The sequence below is a fragment of the Barbus barbus genome (assembly GCF_936440315.1).
Source record: "Barbus barbus genome assembly, chromosome: 50".
Classification (NCBI taxonomy): domain Eukaryota; kingdom Metazoa; phylum Chordata; class Actinopteri; order Cypriniformes; family Cyprinidae; genus Barbus; species Barbus barbus.
This window is the reverse complement of record NC_136728.1, coordinates 2,333,969-2,354,290: the sequence shown is the minus strand read 5'-3', so window position 1 is coordinate 2,354,290 and position 20,322 is coordinate 2,333,969. Positions and strand designations below refer to the sequence as shown.

The 20,322-nt window shown below is 43.5% G+C and overlaps 1 protein-coding gene across 2 annotated transcripts in view; it reads right to left on the bottom strand.

Moving 5' to 3' along the window:
* Positions 1-7,287: 7,287 nt before the first annotated feature.
* The window catches only part of LOC306868019 (anoctamin-3-like), a gene marked incomplete at both ends in the record, with an annotated part of 85,455 nt that continues 72,420 nt past the window's right edge, over positions 7,288-20,322 (bottom strand). For both annotated transcript variants that reach the window (XM_079413989.1, XM_079413990.1), the window contains 6 exons: positions 7,288-7,470; positions 8,811-8,916; positions 9,019-9,105; positions 9,421-9,568; positions 9,840-9,992; positions 11,298-11,443. In XM_079413989.1, coding sequence (XP_079270115.1) covers positions 7,288-7,470; positions 8,811-8,916; positions 9,019-9,105; positions 9,421-9,568; positions 9,840-9,992; positions 11,298-11,443 — 823 coding nt within the window. The remainder of the gene's footprint in view (positions 7,471-8,810; positions 8,917-9,018; positions 9,106-9,420; positions 9,569-9,839; positions 9,993-11,297; positions 11,444-20,322) is intronic.

Genomic DNA, 20,322 nt, shown 5'->3' with positions numbered 1-20,322 from the left:
CTTTTAGATCACATAAACATATAAAACATGTTCAATGAAGTCAAAGAATACATGAACTATTTAATTTAAAACATACAATGACAGAAAAGTGACATCTGTTACAGACAAATTTTGTACAATTCTCGTATGCATACTGTTTTTTGCTTTACATGTAAACACAGATAAAGAAGGAGTCACATTAATAGTCTTTATATAAGAACTATAAACAATAAAATCATGTGTCATTCAGAGGAGTATTGAACATAATTGAAGATGACTGTGATTTTGCCAGTCAGACTGTGCTGCTGGATCAACATATTTGGTTAGTTCTGAAACCTAGTCCTAACCCAGGGGTCCAATCCTGCTCCTGGAGGGCCACTTTCCTGCAGAGCTTAGCCTGGAAAGTTTCCAACGATCTTAAAGACCTTGATTAGCTGGTTCGGGTGAGTTTAATTAGGGCTGGAGCTAAACTCTGCTGGATAGTGGCCCTCCAGGAGCAGGATTGGACACACCTGTCTTATCTCTATCCGTAAACCCAATTCTAAAACTTGTGCTCATTCTAGTTCCTGGATCTGTCCTCCAGCAACATTTTTCTCAAATCCTAATCAACTGCACCTGAACCATCTACTTAGGGTCTTCAGGAACACTTGATAATTGCAAACGTGTGTTGAGGCAGATTTGCTTAACTCTGAAGGAGCATACATCTCCAGGAACAGCAATGAGAAGTTAACTCCAATGTCTAGGTCTAGTCTTGACTCTTAAAGGGATAGTTCACCCAGAAATGTAAATGCTGTCATTAAATAATTCAGTCCATAATTTATTCAGAAAGTGTTTAATAAAATTGTTATTTTTGTTTTCTTTGTGCACAAAAAGTATTCTCATAGATTCATAACCATAATGAAGGTTGAACCACTGATGTCACATGGACTATTTTAATGATGTCCTTACTACCTTTCTGGGCCTTGAACATGGTAGTTGTGTTGCAGTCTATAGAAGATGAGAAAGCTCTTGGATTTCATCAAACATATCTTAATTTGCGGTCCGAAGATGAACGTTCTTACAGGTTTGGAATGACACGAGGCTAAGTAATTAATGACATAATTTTTGGGTGAACTGTCCCTTTAATCCCTGTATTTTAACAATCTTCCACTTTAAATGCTATTAAAACCTTTAATACCCAATCCTTGCACCTGACAATTATCATCTTCCAACCCTACCACACCTACTGCCAGTGGCCATGGTCTAACCATAATATCATAGAGAAATGATGAGCATATTTCTTAAAAACAGTGGTGTCCAGACTGGCTCCTGGAGGGCCATTAAAAACAGTGGTGTCCAGACTGGCTCCTGGAGGGCCATTAAAAACAGTGGTGTCCAGACTGACTCCTGGAGGGCCATTAAAAACAGTGGTGTCCAGACTGGCTCCTGGAGGGCCACTATCCTGCAGAGTTTAGCTCAAATTCTAATTGAATACACCTGAAATAAATAATCAAGGCTTTCAGGATAAATAAAACATTTACATGCAGGAGTCCCTTAAAGTAGTATACTTCAATTTTATTTTATTAAGTATACTTAAGTAAAGTTCAAGTATATTTGTAAGTATACTTTATGTAGTAAGTACACAAATTTCAGTGTACTAGTAGTATACTTGTAAATGTATTATTTCAATACTCCATGGGACTAAATTGACCCACTTTCTAGTATATAAAAATATAACAGTAGTAAACTTTGAGTACACAACTAGTTTGCATTAATGTTTTTAGCTTGTACTACAATTATACTAAAAGTTAACTTATAGGTATACTGATAGTTTACTAATTAAATACTTGTAAAAAAAAAACCTTGAGAGAAACCAGGCTCAGTCTCCTCTGGCCAGATGAACCAGCAGTTCAATTCCAACTGCAGCAAAGCCAGATTGTGTAAAGGACTCATCTGGTTCCCGTGGTCTTGTCCCGATGGCTGTCTAGGTGACGTGGTCCTCACTGGGGACCTGTCTCTGAGGTTCAGCTAGGTTTAAGTCATACTTTAAGTACACTACCATGTCCCTGTTAGGTATTAATTTGTATATATTTTGTTATATGAATCTGAACATACAAAACATCAAAAGAAAGAACAGGGTATGTGCTTGTAAACAGAAACATTGTATTCTAGCTTCATGCATTCTTTTTTAAACACCTGAATGTGGTTAAGTTTCATAAATATAAAATGAAGAAATAAACAACATTTTAAACAAAAAGCCAAAAAAAAGACTATGAATTGGATTCAGAATGATAATCAAAACGTATATGGAGTCGATCAGCACCCCGAAGCGTAACAGTCGTTATTACCTCTTCATTGGTGACATTTTATTCCATAACGCTACACAGTTTTGATGCTGTTTTATGTCTGATGATCGTGTTCGATTACATGTGAAGCATCTGTTGTTTCCGTTTCTTCTTCACTTGTGTTTTTTGGAAATTCTGTATAGATGTATGCTAGCGCCCCCCTACCGTATAACAATGAAAACACAGATTCTAGGAGCACCAGTATAGCTCAAATATATTTAGATTTTTTTCTAAGTATACTCAAATGTCATTTTAAGTATATTTCTGAGAAGTACATAAAGCCCATTTCTGAGAACTACATAAAAAGTAAAAGTATACTTTCCTATTTTAGTTTAAAAGAAGTATACTAATAGTACACTTGAATAAACTTCTTTTTCATAAGGGGTGTTTTGGCAGGTGGGAGCTAAACTCTGCAGGCCCTCAAGAAGCAGGACTGGACACTCTTGCTCCACACCCAACCCCATCCCTGACTCTAACAGTAGATGTTGTTCTAGAACATGGGTCTCCAAACTTGATCCTGGAGGGCCAGTGTCCTGCAGAGTTTAGCTCCAACCTGCCCAAACACACCTGCCTGTAAGTTTCTAGCATGCCTAGTGAGATCTTGATTAGCTCGTTCAGGTGTGTTTAATTAGGGTTGGAGCTCTTTGGAGCCCTTCAGGACCGAGTTTAGGGACCCCTGTCATAGAACTATCAGGATACTGGATCCAGGTACAGGATCCATAGATTACACTTACAAGAGTGCTTTGGGATCTTTAGGACTCTATCTCAGGTTTGGTTTCAGTATATTGCATAAACACAAAAGGGAGTCATTCAGCCATATGCAAAACAAATTTTGTTTGTACCAACTAACATGTTGGAAATATTATAGAAACACTTTAATGAATCTGAACATGTAGGTCAGAACAGTTTTACAAACTATTTGTACACAAATTCATTCTGTTTATGACTCATATTGAGGCCCATTGGCTCCACACACATCCACTAGTATCATTGTTATTTGCATTCCATGCATATGCTTTATGTAAACAGCAAAAACACAGAACTCTGAAATGGAATTTTAAATTCAAGCCTAAGCAGTGACAGCAAAATAGCATCTAACTTTTTTATTTTGACTAATAACTGATGTTGCAGGAATCAAGTCATTATTCGAATAAAATGGAGTGAGTCTGCGTAAGATGTGTTAAGCACTGACTATAATGGTATAATACATGCTGTTGCTCATTATAAACATCTTTATTGTTTCATGTGCTTATGACAGGCATTTTCAATGAAGACATTTTATCCACAACCAAGTGTATCTGATAAAACTGAATGACATTTGTTAGCCTGTAAATTAATGTTAATGAGATCACCACAAGGCCATTAATAACTGATCATTCATGACGAAGAACCACTACAACATGTACTGATCTTAGGTCAGTCTTCTCCGGTTTAAGCAAATATAAGCCATGCACACTTCACAGTAAAAAGTGCACAAATACACAAAGGTTTGTCAAGAACCCTAAATGGGCAGGCCTCCTCAATGTGGTCATGCATAGATTACAGTACACCAAGAGAATGGTGTGTCATAGTAGAGACTACTTCCTGTTTCAGATAAGTCTCACATTTCCATTCTACTGATGAAATTCTGTTCCTGCTTAACATCCATAACACATAAATCATCAAAGCACACTTTAGTTTCTAATAAAATTATTCTCGACTGGTTTTTATTCAGGACCTAAATGGCGACAAACACTGTACCAAATCTGGTGCATTTTATTATTTGCGTTTATCATGTTTTTCTCTGCTGTCAATAAACTTACCAGAACAGACTGGAGACCAATTTTGAGTGGCGACTGACCAGTTGAGATCCACTGTTCTAATAAACTACACAGTAATATTTTTAACATTTTTATTTTGAATGTGAATCCTAAATAGAGGTAACAGGAAAAAAATTACACTCCTAAAGTGCTTTCGTGAAATTAAACTTGAATTAAATGTTTATCCAATGAAATATCTATAAAGCGAGAACACAATCTAAGCTTCTTTTCTGAGTTTTTTGAGCGTATACATCTGTACCCAGATGGGGTCTTACCCATGCAAATGCACAGTGCAAAAATATATACTTAAAAAAGCAACACTTGATTCAAGCTAAGAAAATATGATACAAATATTTCATCTGCAAACACTCAAAGGGCCTGAGGAGGACAGATGCATTGACTGTGTTCGGAATGGAATACTAATGTATCTCTTGAATACTAATTGCATACAGCACAGTATGTAACGTGCCTACTATTTTTAAGTATGTTATACTTAGTTATCACTCTGAAATAAACACGCTTATATTACACCTTTTCTCAGTCTGATCAGAGAATGAGTTGAGAAAATCATTGTTGATATTACTTTCAGTACATATGTCACGCTGAAATATAAAGTCAGGTTGAACACATTGCATTGTGGGACTCATCATAGTATCTCAAGCACTGCTCTATAATGCAGATTATAGCACATGTAGTAAGCCTTAAAGGATTCACCCAAAAAATGAAAAATTTAGTCATGAATTATCCTCATGTCATTCCAAACACGTAAGACCTCCGTTCATCCTCGGAACACAAATTAAGATATTTTTGATGCATCCCGAGAGCTCTCTGACCCTCCCATAAACAGCAATGTAATTACTACGATCAAAGTCCAGAAACATAGCAAGGAGAGTAATTAATGAAAGAATTTTCATTTTTGGGTGAACTATCCCTTTAATATTATATGCACACAAAATTCACAGTCTTTGCATGCTATACATAATACATACTGAAAAATAATAGCATTAGTAGTTGAGTAGTATGCTATTTCGAACATAGTCATTGCCTTTTGAAAAACTGTGTAAGAATGATATGCATGCTGGGAGCATTCACTTCACCAGCTTTACACAACTCTTGCTCTCTCTCTCACAGACATGCAAACACACAGTTATGAACGCACATATTTAAACATGCACACATACACGTCCCAATGGTAATTCTGTCATCACATCGGTTTAAGCTCGAACTGTATGGATAATGGTGGATAGATTGATATGCTGTGATGTTTGATATTTTACAGTAGTTGACTATGTTTGGAGTGGAACACTAGCTTACGGCTTGCTTCATACTGCACAGTTTATGTATACTGCATACTAGTTTAGTATGTCAAACAGCATACATTATGCAACAATAAATGCTTCAAACAGTAGTATGCTACATTGTTGCTATACACCTTATTAATTGGGAGTGAATGAAAATAAAAACGGTAAATCCACATTTTTGTGGGCCAAAGCCTGGAAAGGAGTATTTTAGCACTTCCAGTTCTATTATTCTGAACAAAAGTATTTCATCACTGCATCATTCTGTTGTACTGTAGGTTAAGTCGAAAGCATACTGCATTCCACACAGCTCACTCAGGTTGTATGCTTAATATTTTTTGCAAATGTAACAATTAATTCGGGTGTTTTACACATACAGAAAATTCACAGCATACATACTGCAGAGATGCTAATACGTTGCTCCAAAGATAGCCACTGTCTTGCACACATACCGATGGGAACGTAAGAACACAAAACTCATGACAGCTGAGCAACAAATGCAGCTACACTTACACATCAATTCAGCTCACACACGCTACAAAACCAGGCATATGAACAAAGGACATAGTCTTATAAAATAATGAAAAACAAAGAAACAACATGCAATTAAAACAAAAAACAAACAAACAAAAAAACCATGCATGTTACCTATATCACCATTTTGCCAATATTGGCTATTTGTTTTATTTATTTTGTCTTGACAAAATGACTTATTGTACTGAAAGACAGATCTGCATATCTTTTCAAGGCAATGCAGTTCATAAAAACTGTTCATTTGCATAAAAAAACTGATTTTTATTTGGTAACCTTTACCAGAAACCACTTTTGTAACAAGAATCACAATGTGAGATGCTGGCAAGCGAAGAGAGAGGGCGTATCGGTAAATATGTTCGTAAGTAAACGTCGTCACGTTGCCTGGTCACCAGGTAGAGAACTGCTTCACAGCGGGATGATAGCTGCCACGCACAGAGACGCAGACAAGTAGGCAAGCAGAAAACAGGAACTCCGAAAGCCCTTCGTCTGCATAGTAAACAGTCCAACCGCACAAGTGCTCCATTCAGAACTACGACAGAACACAGATGAAAGATCAGCGCCTCTGCAGGCCATGCTGGGAAGGATGCATGTTCAGTGAATGATATTTCCCACCTACACACTGGAGTTCACGGTGTGTCAGAAAACACTGTAATCCATGGATCTCAATGTTGAAGATGCTTCACATGGACAAAGCGGTGGTTTGCGGAAGTGAAACTCTTTCATTTGCTGCAGCGTACTCTGGCACAGATGTTTGTTTGTTGTCCAATTTATTTAATTTCCGCATGATTTCATACTAATCCCATTCATTCCATACCCTTAAGACACATTTCTATCGACAAAACACCCAATCATGACTTTCTTTAGTGCAGCGGTTCTCAAACTTAACCCAATCCGTAATTTTGCCAAACTTCATAGCCACTTTAAGCTAATGAGCCAAATGTTTAAGTAGCCAATCACTCAGTTTTAGAACTACTCAGCAAGATGAAAATATAGGATATTCAGAGGTCTCAGAAAGGGATCATGTGATTGAGAAGAATCTCTTTGGTGCAGAGTACAGCTGCCAACTCCTGGCTCTAAAGGGCCACCCGGAGATCAAGTTTTGACCTCAAACACTGAATCCGCTCCTTGGTTTGTCACAGCAATGAAAAGTGGGCAGCCCATGCATGGAGTCAATAAAGCTAGCTGTCCAAGGTAGCAGAACGGTTGTACATGAATGTCTGTGTTCACATATGTGCTGCAGGTGTGCATGTTGCAAAGATGCTTGTTTGCCGCTCTCAAGTCTTTATGTGCTTTTGTCGGTAGTGTATGTGGTTCTCCAGTGGGCATTTTTTGTGTATTTATGGACAGGCATGGCTAAGGCCACTCATGGTGATAACGTTTGCCATTCTTTTTCCGCTCTTTCTGCAGGTGCTCCAATTCCGCCTCATACACCATCTCCTGCATCAGGTATTTCTCCCTGCGCATGCGATCACACAGGTCTTTGGGCATGTCTGGAATCATGTGGGCTATGAAGGTCTTAATGCCAAACACCAGATGCTATGGAGAATATTACAGACATTGGAAAAATCACAAACATGAAATAATCTTAGGTTGTATTGCAGTACTGAGAAGCTTAATTAGCCTTGTGTGAAAGAAGACCAGTGCCATCATGGTCCCATGACAATGAGCACTTCAGAATCTCAGTAGTAATAGGTGATTTAGGTATTTTTTTGCATACTGTTTTTAGAATACTGCTTATTTGGACATTCCAAAATGAATATATTCTGATGTTTTTATGCCAGAATAAGTCTGTTTGCCAAAGGTCTGGCTCCTGAGATTTGCTACATTGTGTTAGTGTTACCAGTTCCTCTCTGCCCACTCCAAGCATGGCTTGAATAGATAATAGCTGGCATTGGAGTCAGGCATGTTAACAAGGATGCTAAAAACCACAGCTTCTCGCATCAGTGGCTAATGCATCTCCTGAGGCCAGGAGATAAATCCCATTTGAATTCCATGATGGCCCTATCTAAATTATCCCGAGTATGGTCTCTAAATGGGGTTTTCTATGGGTTCCTTGCCGATCTATTCTGAATTAGCCCCAGTATGTGCTCTAAATGGGGTTGCCCATGAATTCCTTGTCAGTCTTGTCAGAATTAGCTCCAGTAGCCTATGGACTTATTCGGGTAGGTCCGACATGGAACTTATGGACAAACCCATTTATGGCACTTTTTCACTGCATGGTACGGCACAGCACTTTTGAGGGGTGTTCCTCTGGGTACAGTACCTGGTACCTGGTACTTTTTTTAGTACCACCTCGGCCGAGGTTCCAAGTGAACCGTACCGTTACCAAAACGTGATGTGTAAACTCTGCTGATCACTGATTGGCCGTAGAATATCGTCACTGCCTGCGTCATTGAACTTGCGGCACGAGACACAACAGACCCATCAGATTTAAATCAGCACAGCCAGCAAAGGATCGAACGCAACAGTTTTGAATGAGAGCACTTTTCTCTTAACAACCAAAAAATGGCTGTTTCGTAGTCTGTTGAGGAAGTACAGACGTTCCTCTCGTTGATAGCCAAGGCGTGGATCCAGCGAGAGCTTGATGGAGTGATGTGGAATTAAAACGTTTTTCAGGAGTCACGGCAGTAGAGGCGGTGCAACTATAATGACACGTGAATAATCCTGCCCACTCTAAAGCGGTACTAAACTGCAGTGCTGTGCTGTTCTGAACCGTGCCAAGCCGAGTCGTACCACGCAGTGGAAAAGCGTCATTAGAGCCCATACCTCTAGTCCATTTTTGTGCTTACACTGGCTCTCATGAAATGTTGGCTGAGATTGTTAATGGTATAAAGCATTACTTAGATAATATTGTTAAATTGTTAAATAGCACTGACCTCAAATACTATGATGAAGGCTAATCTGGCTGCCAAAACATGCCAGAACTGCAGGGTGAAATCATAGGGTTCAGGACTCCATGGAGGCGCTCTGTAGTCCCGATACCTGTAGAGGGAAACAAGACAAATTTACCTTTACAAAAAGACAAAACCCAACTGAAGAACAAGCGTATAGCAATATGAAACTGTAGCATGAGTGTTGCTGTACCTGCAGTATCGAGGATGATAACTCCCATTTTTCAATTCACCCATATCAAAAACAGACAGACTGTTGTTCAAGTATCCTCTTAGACATCTGTGTAAAGACACACAAAACGCAAATACACAGCATTAGCAACACAGAGATTCACACAAATTCATAATATGTCTACATACAGTCCAATTTGACTTGATGCAGATAATTTGCATAAAAATCTGTCAATTTCTGATTTTCAAAATAGTTTCCCAGAAATGCACGATAATGTAAAAGGTTGTAGAAGCTGAACCATCTTGGCAACCACCCATCACTAACAGAGGTGCTAACCAAATAAATCTGCTCAGCATTACAATACACATACCACTGGTGTGTTTGGCCCTGGAATTGCTGCTTGCAGCTATTTTGAAATCTTACTTCTCATGCCGGTAACCCTTGTCCACACAGGGCCCGTATTTGAAAGCATAGACAAAGCGAGGGATGTAATCCGAAGTGATGGCAATGACGAAGGCATTTGTTATGACAGCCACGACTCCAATTCCCTCCAGGATACCATGCCAAATACCTGATTAAAAAATAAATAAACAAATAAACAAATCTATCAAATCAAAATATATTGAAATTTACCAGAACAGATAACACATGAATCTATAAAGTATCTGCTACATTAAAGAACACTGAGAATTGATGCATCCTATTTATTGTGAATATTCATGCTAACAATCTATATTTTTCAACAGACTAAATTAATTAAATCACAACAAACGACTCTTGTGTTTCTTGCATTTAGATTGGGATAAACTAACACCAGGCTAATTGAGGTGAAAAGGACCAACCGATGTCAGTAGCGCGAGCGGGCATCGGTCTCCTCCACTGCGTGACAAACTTGTAGGCGTCTAATCGGATCTCGATGATGTTGTTGAGCAAAGCAAGCAGAGGAGCCAGAGGAAATGCCGCCACAAAGATTGTAGTGAAACCAAACTGTAGAACTGTACAGAAAACATCTAAAACTTGCAGCCCATCAAGTATTACAAGCAAACACTGACACAAACGCTTGCAGCCCTGATGAACATACTTACTGTAATGTGTTTTGTTTTTTTTCTTACTGTGGTGGTAACACATCTCAGTACTCAAGGGCAAAGCAGTTATCTTCAACCATCAGTTACATTTTTTAGATGTGTTATTATTAGGGATGCACCGAATCCAGGATTCGGATTCGGATTCGGCCGAATCCTGGGCTTTTTGACGGGGTTCGGTTTCGGCCGAACCTTAGATTTATTTTCCACCGAAACCGAACCCTAGACTTGCGCTACGACGTCACACGGCCGTTGATTACGTGAAGGTGTTTACATAGGACCCGTTCGAATGTAGTAGGCTGTAAGAATCTGAAAATGGAACTCGTAAGCAAAAAAAGTTTTGTTTGGCAGTACTTTCAACCAAAAGAAGGCGATTCAAGTCGAGCTTTATGTTCAATTTGCAATGCCAATTTGTCTCGTGGTGGCAAGTAGAGCCCTGCGCGGGACTGTTTTCTTCATCCCGCGCCCGCCGAATTTCTGACCATTACCGCCCGCTCCCGCAACGTGTGTGTTACACTCCCGCCCGCTCCCGCAATATGTATGTCCACTCCCGCCCGCACCCGCAAAACTCTGAGAATTTATTCCCGCACGATAATAGAGATGCATTGATTTTGTGTCTTCTCCCGTCCCGCAGGAAAAAAACGTATTGTATTGCTATTATTAAAGAGATTCATGTTTGTTCCTTTCCCTGACCTGCATGTATTCTGACGCACTGGTAGGGAAGATGAATATCGCCTGGGCTATCGGGGACATCTAAAACGCTTAGGCTACCGCGCGTTTCTTTAGACTTCAAGTACTTTGATTTTGTTGACAATGACATCATGTCGCTAGGTTACCTCCCGATCCCGCAGTGTTTTTTTTTAGCCGCCCATTCCCGCCCGCAGCAAAGTTCAAACCGCCCGTTCCCGCGAGATTTGCGTTGGGTCCCAATCCCAATGCAGCCCTCTAGTGGCAAGGACCCTAAGCAGTACACACATCGCCGATGTTAAAACTAAGGATGCGAGTAGGATTCGGTATTCGGTTTCGGATTCGGCCGAATCTTAAACAGTGGATTCGGTATTCGGCCGAACCCCAAAAATCTGGATTCGGTGCATCCCTAGTTACTATTAAGGCAGCTATGACGGTTTAACTAACTTATAAACTACGTAACTAACTTTTGCTTCACCAAAGTACTCACTACACAAGATCTCACAGTAGGTGTTGTTGAGCAGGACTCACCCATCTCCAGATACTCGTCCACCAGGCCGTGTGCATTCATAGGCTGCAGGTTCCAGTCTCTATCCCACTGCGGCAGCTCTTCTTTACTTTTATTCTGCTCTCCTGCTCGTTTCATCTTACGCCGGGACCACCAGTTCTGTAGCAGTCTGAGCAAGGAAAAAAAGGGGGAAAAAGACTTCAAACTTGAATGTGACAAGTGATGAAGGTTGATGGTTATGCCCAAATAATAAATAATCAAGTACCTGGGTAGTACATGTAGTTTAGTATGTTAGTCAGCACATGAGTGTACTTCTTTAAAGCAAAACCAACAAAAATTATTAAAACACAATTATTTTAAAAGATATTATTACAAAGTGCACTTTTAAAAAGTGTACTGAAGTTTAAGGAACACAGTCGTGAAAGTATATATTAGTCGACTATTTTTAACTGAAATTATATATATATATATATATATATATATATATATATATATATATATATATATATACACACAGTGCCCTCCAAAAGTATTGGAACCTTAAAGACAAATTGCTCTGTTGGCTGTCAAGACATTTACAAATATGATTAAAATATGAATATGAGACAAAACTACAGAATGTCACATTTTATTATTGGGCGATTCAACACAGATGTTTTACCAGCTAAGAAGTTCAGCACTTTTAGAGTTCATCCCTCTATCTGATGTGATCATGTATTGGGACAGTTGCCTCACAGGTCTTTCTAAGTGATCAGCTGTGTCCTGTTGCATTAATTCTTCAGATATTAAAAGCAGGGAATGTGTCGTATCAGTTATATCCATTACTTCTGTATTCTGAATCTTGCATTCGATGATGGCACACACAAACCAGGATGAAGACGAGGGAGCTGACTTTGAGAGAAAAGCAAGCAATTTGGATTGTTTTGCAAGTCACAAGTAAGTCTCAAGTCTTTGCATTCAAGTCTTGAGTCAAGTCCCAAGTCAAGACAGACAAGTCCCGAGTCAATGCAGGCAAGTCCAAGTCGAGTTGCAAGTTCTCAACTTTAAGTTTCAAGTCCCAAACAATTCATTAGTGCTATTTGCCCAAACGAGTGTCTTTGTATACATTACTACAGTACATTTAAAGTTATTAATACTATAGTCTAGTAAGTATAATTATAAAGATATAATAATTAGTGGTGTTTCATTGAGTAATGAATCAATGTTTGTAAACAAATAGGCTTAAGTGAATGAATAATTTATTTTAAGTCCACTTTCATATGCTGATTTATCGCCATCTACTGACATAGGTAAATTACAAAACATTTATGGCAGGCTACTTCAAGTCCTAAATTGATACAGAACGTTAATAAAAACAAAAACAACAATAAAAACATGAAATGAAGCAGAAAAGTAAATAACAACAGTTCTAATATAATGTTAAATAAAAATAAGAAACCATCAGTGAATTGATTTTTGCATGATGTGTTTTATTTCATGCTGTCACGGAGACGAGCACAATAATGGTTGTAATGATCTTTGGTCCGTTCACAATATCAGGTTTAAGAAATGAGGCATGCAAAATTATTCACGGCAAAACTTTAGTTTTATATAAAACTATCAAAAATATAGCCTATGTAAGTAAATGTATTTTCTGTTTTAAACAAGTTCATAATGATCACAGTTAGGCTTCTTCCTCTTCTTCTTCAACTTATAAGGTTCATAGTGATTGTTTATTTTAAGTATCTAAAACATATCCTAAACATTATGTGGATGAATACACTAACAGGCGCTCATTTAAGAGAGTCCCTCTTTGGCTCAGTGCCAAAAACTGTGCTAATCATAATGTGATCATACGCATAACCAGCCTATATTGATCAGAACTCTTTCTTTTTTTAAGAAGGTAAAACCCTGTCTACACCGGACGCACCGCAGAGCTACAGCTGAATCCATCTAGACTGGACGCGACCATTAAAAATCATTTGAACTTTGTGTCATAAATAGAATGCAGCATTAGTTTAGTTTACAGGGCTCAAGTCACGAGTCATTGTTGTCAAAGTCTAAGTTGAGTCGCAAGTCTTCTTTGATTATGTCGAGTCAAGTCACAAGTCCTCAAATTTGGGACTCGAGTCCACAACTCTGATTAGAGCAAGAGTTTGGAAACCACCTGTGACACCAGCAACCAAAAACTACCTGATCAGCTGAGAAAACAACAGTAGTTGATGACAGACAAATCATAAAAGCTGTGAAAATGAACCATAAAATATGTGTCTGTAAAATTACCAACAACTTCCAGAAAGCTGGGGTGATGCTCTGACAATCTACTGTCCTCAGGAGACTTTGCAAGACACAGCAAGATGCAAACCTCTGACCAGCACCAAAAATAGAAAGGCAAGATTAGAATTTGCAAAAAAGCACAAAGGTGAGCCAGAAGAGTTTTGGAACTGTGTTTATGGACCGATGAGACAAAGATGAACCTTTATCTAAGTGATGGGAAAGCACTAATGTGGAGAAAAAAAGGGAACAGCAAATGATCCCAAGCATACAGCCTCATCTGTAAAGCATGGTGGAGGTGGTGTCATGGCATGGGCATGCATGGCTGTCTCTGGAACAGGCCCTCTCAACTTTAGTGAGCATGATTTCACCAAGTACAACAATCCAATCAACCAATCAGTTTTGACAGATAACTTTTCAGGAAATATCTGTTTTAGGCTTATGATCAGAGTTAGGTGATTCAACACCCTTGTTAATCAGCTATCATTTCCCTCTGATTTTAGGTATAAATTATGGGTAGGGTTAGGTTTAGGGGTAGGGATTGGGTTAAGTCTATATTTTTAGACAGTAATGTTGATCCAGGATCAACAAAACATGTTGATCCAGGAACATGTCTTACTTGGCAAAATCACGGCGACCCTCAACTTTACTGATGACTTAATGTATGATGACAGAAGCAGAATGAATCAGGAAGGGTACGAAACCATCTTGCCTACCAATATTCAAGAAAATGCCACCAGATTCATTGGGAAGTGCTTTAAATTGCATCAGGACAATGACCCAAAACACCCTGCCAATTCGGTCAAGGAATTTATAAGGGCAAAGAAATGGAAAGTCTTATATTGCTCCAGATTTAAATCTGATTGAACATGAATTTCACCAGCTGAAGAGGAGAGTAAAGGCAGAAACTCCCCAAAACAAGCAACAATTGGAATTGGCTGTATTAAAGGCTGGGAAAAGCATTTCAAAGGATGAGAGCAAGAGTCTGGTGATGTCTATGGGTCACAGACTCACTGCTGTGATTGTGTGCATGGGATCTGCAACTAAATAATAGCTTTTAATCTTTTATATCTGCCTTATGTTCAACTGTCCCAATACTCAATGAGTGGGATGAACTCTAAAAGTGCTGAACTTTTTATTTGGTAAAATATGCATGTGTTGAAACGGCTAATAATAAAATGTGACATTCTGTAGTTCCCTTCCAGGAACTTCGAGCTGCGTCGAAACGCATATGGGAACGCCTTCAGCGTGACCAGGCTCTGAATATGATGTGTAATCAGTCAAACAAGGGCGAGGCGTCACGGGCGGGGTGACGTCACGACCAGGAAGCATATAAGCACGTGCGGCGGAGCCGGCTTCAGCTTTTTGTCATTCAGCGAAGCGCTCTGTGTGTGTCAGTCTTATTTACTGTTGTTTGTCCTAGTTTTAAGTGGAAAGCATTCAGTATCATGCCAAAGCCAAGGGCAAGCTCAGGGGTGAAGCTTTCAGACCACATTTTGAGTCGTGTGTGCATCCTTGCCCTCGCTATATCACGAGCGAGGACACACACGATTTGTGCGTGGTCTGCCTGGGTGCGGAGCACGCAGAATCGGTCTCCGCACCCGGAGGGCTCTCTTCGAGAAGGGAGCCTTCGCGAGCTCCCCACGCGGTGCCGTTTCCGCTGCTGCCAAGGCAGAGCGGCGGCTGCACTCGTGGGGCTCGCAGGCTGATCTGGCTGGCGAGTGTGAGACGGGCATGTCCTTATCTCCTCCCGTATCCCGTATTCGATCTGGCGCCCCGTCTCTCGGTGTGGAAGCTGTCTCTTCCCCCGAGACGAGGGCTCAATGCTTCGTCTCTCTTCCTCTGAGGAGGTTGATGTGACAAGCTTTCACGAGGTTTCGCCGCCTCTGTCACCCCAATATGTTATAATTAGGAGCTTTGTAAGCTGCAGTGTTTGCACAAGCATAAAATGAATAAAGCCGGTCCCGCTTCTGCCTTTAAATCAGAGAGAAAAAAGGCAGAGCGGCGGCTGCGCTCGAGGGGCTTGCAGAGAGAAAAAAAAGAGAAAAAGGCTGATCTGGCTGGCGAGAGTCAGACGGGCATGTCCCTATCTCCTCCCGCACCTGAACTGGCGCCCCGTCTCTCGGTTTGGAAGCGGTCTCTTCCCCCCGAGACGAGGGCTCAACGCTTCGTCTCTCTTCCTCCGAGGAGGTTGATGTGACGAGCGTTGACGAGGTTTCGCCGCCTCTCTCGCCCCAGAGAGCTACTTCTACACAGGAGCCTTCCGTTTTCCCCGATCTCCTCACCGAGGTGTCGAGATCGCGGGTGAAATCTTTTCGTCCCAGCGCGGGTATGCGGCGATGCCGCGTGTTGAACAGACGCTTGCGAGCTATCTGTCTCCCTCTACGGCATCGCCTTTGAAGGCTCCTGCTCTGCTTACAACATCTTTGGTGGGCAGAGGGTATGCGCGCTCTCTAAACTCAGGTGGCTGCTGGGCGGGCGCAGCCTCCTCTGCATACCAGCTCGTCGCGCAAAAGGTCCTGACGGGCGAGCCCCAGGACCGCAGGGAGCGACCTCTACTGGGGTGGAGTGGCTTGCACCGCGGCACTCGGTGACCACTTCACCTCGGTGCCCTCCAGGGACTTGTCTGCTGACCCTGCCGCTGTTCCAGGGCACAGCCGGTCCCAGCGAGTATATTTCTCAGGTTTGCCCGCCTGGCAGCGCGGAGCCGAGAAACTCGCCTCAGCCGCCAGATTACGCGTCTCCTGCCGGTGCGCCGCAGCGAGGCAGCGGTCTGGCCGCTTCTCTAACACCAGAGGTCAGTCTCGAGAGACTGATTCCCTTAGTAGATCATTTGGCAGCCTGGCAGCGACTGCCGAATGTGTCTCATTGGGTCCTGCGGATGGTAGAGGCTGGCTATTCCATCCAGTTCGATGGGCCACCTCCACTGTTCAACGGGGTCTGTGTGACTACGGTCCGCCCCGAGCAGGCTCTGGTCTTGGAACAGGAAGTCGATACTTTGCTGAGGAAGGAAGCCATCGAGTTGGTTCCTCCTCACGAAGTCCACGCCGGCTGCTACAGCCTGTACTTCATTGTTCCAAAGAAGGATGGGGGGCTGAGGCCCATACTGGATTTGAGTCTTCTGAACCGCTCAGCCAGAAAGCTGAAGTTCAAGATGCTCACTGTCAGGCAGATCGTGTCTCAAATCAGGTCCGAGGACTGATTTGTCACGACAGACCTCAAAGATGTCTATTTCCATGTACCCATCCTTCCCTCTCACAGGGAGTTCCTGAGGTTCGCTTTCGGGGGCAAAGCGTATCAGTATCGGGTTCTTCCCCTCGGCCTAGCACTCTCACACCGCACTTTCACCAAGTGTGTGGATGCGGCACTGGTCCCGTTGCGACTGCAGGGCATCCGCATACTCAATTATATCGACGATTGGTCGATCCTCGCTAAATTAGAGCGGGCGGCGATTCGGCATCGAGGTGTCGTTCTCGCCCACATGAAAGATTTGGGGGGTTAAGACTAAACGCCAAGGAAAGTGTGCTTTCTCTAGCTGAGAGAACCACTTATCCAGGTGTAGTGTGGGATTCGACCACGATGCAGGCTCGTTTGACCCCTGCTCGGATCGAGTCGATCCTCACGGCAGTCGAGAGAGTGTGAGAAGGCCAGCCATTCACTGTCAAGCAGTTTCAGAGACTGCTTGGGCTCATGGCAGCTGCGTCCAGCGTGATTCCTTCTGGCCTGCTGTACATGAGGCCCCTACAGTGGTGGCTCAAGACCAAGGGGGTCTCTCCCTCCTCCGCTGTCAAAGTGTCACGCCGCTGTCCGTGCCTTAGACATGTGGAGGAATCCTTGGTTCTTGTCCCGGGGGCCCGGTGCTGGGAGCTCCTTGTCGCCGCGTCTCGCTAGCGACGGACGCTTCCCTCACCGGTTGGGGTGCGGTCATGAGTGGCCACCCTGCCCACGGTCTGTGGAGTGGTCGCCACCTGACGTGGCATACCAACCAGCTAGAGATCCTAGCTGTGTTCCGTGCGCTCAAGCACTTCCTCCAAGACCTAAGAGATCACCACGTGCTGGTGCGCACCGACAGCACGGCAGTGGTCTCTTACAGCAACCACCAAGGAGGTCTGCGGTCGCGCCCCTTGTATAAGCTGGCACACCAGATCCTTGTGTGGTCCCAGGGCAAGCTCCTATCACTGAGAGCTGTGCACATTCCTGGGCATCTTTATGTGGGAGCAGGCGTCCTGTCGAGACAGGGGCCGAGGCCCGGGGTATGGATGCTTCACCCTGAGGGGTGAAGCAGATGTGGAAGGTTTTGGCCAGGCACAGGTGGACCTCTTCGCCACTCAAGAGTCAGCGCAATGTCCCCTCTGGTTCCTCCAGCTCCTCCGGGACTGGACGCTATGGTACAGACGTGGCCGAGGCTCCGTCTGTACGCCTTCCCCCCGATCGCTCTGCTCCCTGGAGTTCTGGCGAGAGTGCGCCGGGACGAGGTCAGTCTACTGTTAGTAGCACCGTTCTGGCCGGGCCGAGTATGGTTCTCGGACCTGATATCTCTCCTCGACGGCACTCCGTGGGAAGTGCCCGTCAGGAGGGACCTCCTCTCACAGGCCGGGGGCACCGAGGTGCACCCTCGCCCGGAGTGATGGAAGCTGTTGGTGTGACCCCTGAGGGGGCACAGCTCATAGCTTCCGGTCTGTCAACCGAGGTTGTCGAGACCATCCTCCAAACCAGAGCTCCCTCTACGAGGAAACTGTACGCCTTGAAGTGGAGGCTCTTCACTTCTTGGTGCGGGGACCATCAGCTCGACCCAGTCAACTGCCCCGTTGGTGCAGTACTGGAGTTCCTGCAGGCCCGTTTCTCCGCAGGGGTAACCCATTACACTGTTAAGGTCTACGTGGCAGCTATTTCGTCATACCACGCCCTTACCGGTGGCCAGTCAGTGGGTAGACACCCCCTGGTTACACGTTTCCTCCGCGGTGCGCTGAGGCTGAGGCCTCCGGTATGATCTCGTCCCTACGTGGGATCTGGCTGTGGTTCTGGAGGCTCTGTGCATGCACCTTTCGAGCCCATTCAGGAGATAACTGAGAGACTCCTCACTATCCAGACCGTTTCTTATTGGCTATCACCTCTCTGAGGAGGGTGAGTGACCTTCAGGCCCTGACTACGGCCTCTATTCACTTTGCGCCCGGTTCGGCGAAAGTATTCCTCTACCCCCGCGTGGGGTATGTTCCGAAGGTCCCATCGGTCGTTCCACAGCCGGTCGTACTGCAGGCCTTCTGTCCTCCTCCCTTCGGGGAGCCAGACCAGGAGAAGCACAACCGTATGTGTCCAGTGCGAGCACTAGACGCATACATCCACAGGTCCTCCCTGTGGAGAAAGTCGGACCAGCTGCCCGTGTGCTATGGTCCGCCTAAGAGGGGTCTTCCTGCTACGAAGCCCTCCTCTTAGTAGGTGGATTGTGGGTGCCATGGCTTTGGCATACGAGGCCTCTGAGCTCCCCCCGCCGTTGGGAGTCAGAGCGCACTCAACCCGAGGTGTGGCGGCCTCCAAGGCCTTCTGGGCAGGTGTTCCATGCAGGACATCTGCAACACAGCTGGGTGGTCCACGCCCCTGACTTTCGTTAGGTTCTATGACCTCGACATCCGAGCCACTCCCGGCTCCTCTGTCCTTTCGTCCTGACACCAGGCAGGGACTTGTCAGTCTGGCGGCGTTGGTATCTCGTTCCCATATGCGTTTCGACGCAGCTCGAAGTTCCTGGAAGGGAACGTCTCAGGTTACGTATGTAACCATGGTTCCCTGAAGGGAACGAGACGCTGCGTCGCGTTGCCACACTTCCGGCATCCCTGCCAGCGCTTGCTTCATGACTTGAAGCTGAAGCCGGCTCCGCCGCACGTGCTTATATGCTTCCTGGTCGTGACGTCACCCCGCCCGTGACGCCTCGCCCTTGTTTGACTGATTACACATCATATTCAGAGCCTGGTCACGCTGAAGGCATTCCCATATGCGTTTCGACGCAGCGTCTCGTTCCCTTCAGGGAACCATGGTTACATATGTAACCTGAGACGTTTTGTCTCATATTCATCTTTTAATCATATTTGCAAATGCGTTGACTCCACAGGCAACAGAGCAATTTTGTCTCAACTGTTCCAATACTTATGGAGGGCACTGTATATATGGGTGTGTATGTATATATATATATATATATATATATATATATACAGTGCCCTCCAAAAGTTTGGAAACACCCCTGGGAAAGTGTGTTTTTTGACGATATCAGCATAAAACCTTATCATTTTTTGGTGCAAATACATTAAAGTAACTTGACATTATCATTGAAGACCAGCAATAAAATAAATTATTAAAATAATAATGGCAATATATACATGTCAAAGTCAGACATGCCACTTTGCCAGCTGTGATGCCTGGTTACTGGTTTAAACTTGGCCCAGGTTTTTAAAAGATTTTGGGGTCAGCACACCTTAATACTATAGCTTCAACAACTGTCTAAGGACACTAGGGACAAAATTGTAGACCTGAACAAGGCTGGGATGGGCTACAGGACAATAGGCAAACAGCTTGGTTAGAAGGCAACAACTGTTGGTGCAATTATTAAAAAATGGAAGAAATTCAAGATGACTGTCAATCTCCCTCGGACTGGGGCTCCATGCAAGATCTCGCCTCGTGGAGTATCAACGATCCTGAGAAAGGTGAGGGATCAGCCTAGAACTACACGGGAAGACCTGCTCAATGACCTGAAGAGAGCTGGGACCACAGTCTCAACGGTTACCATTAGTAACACATTACACCGTC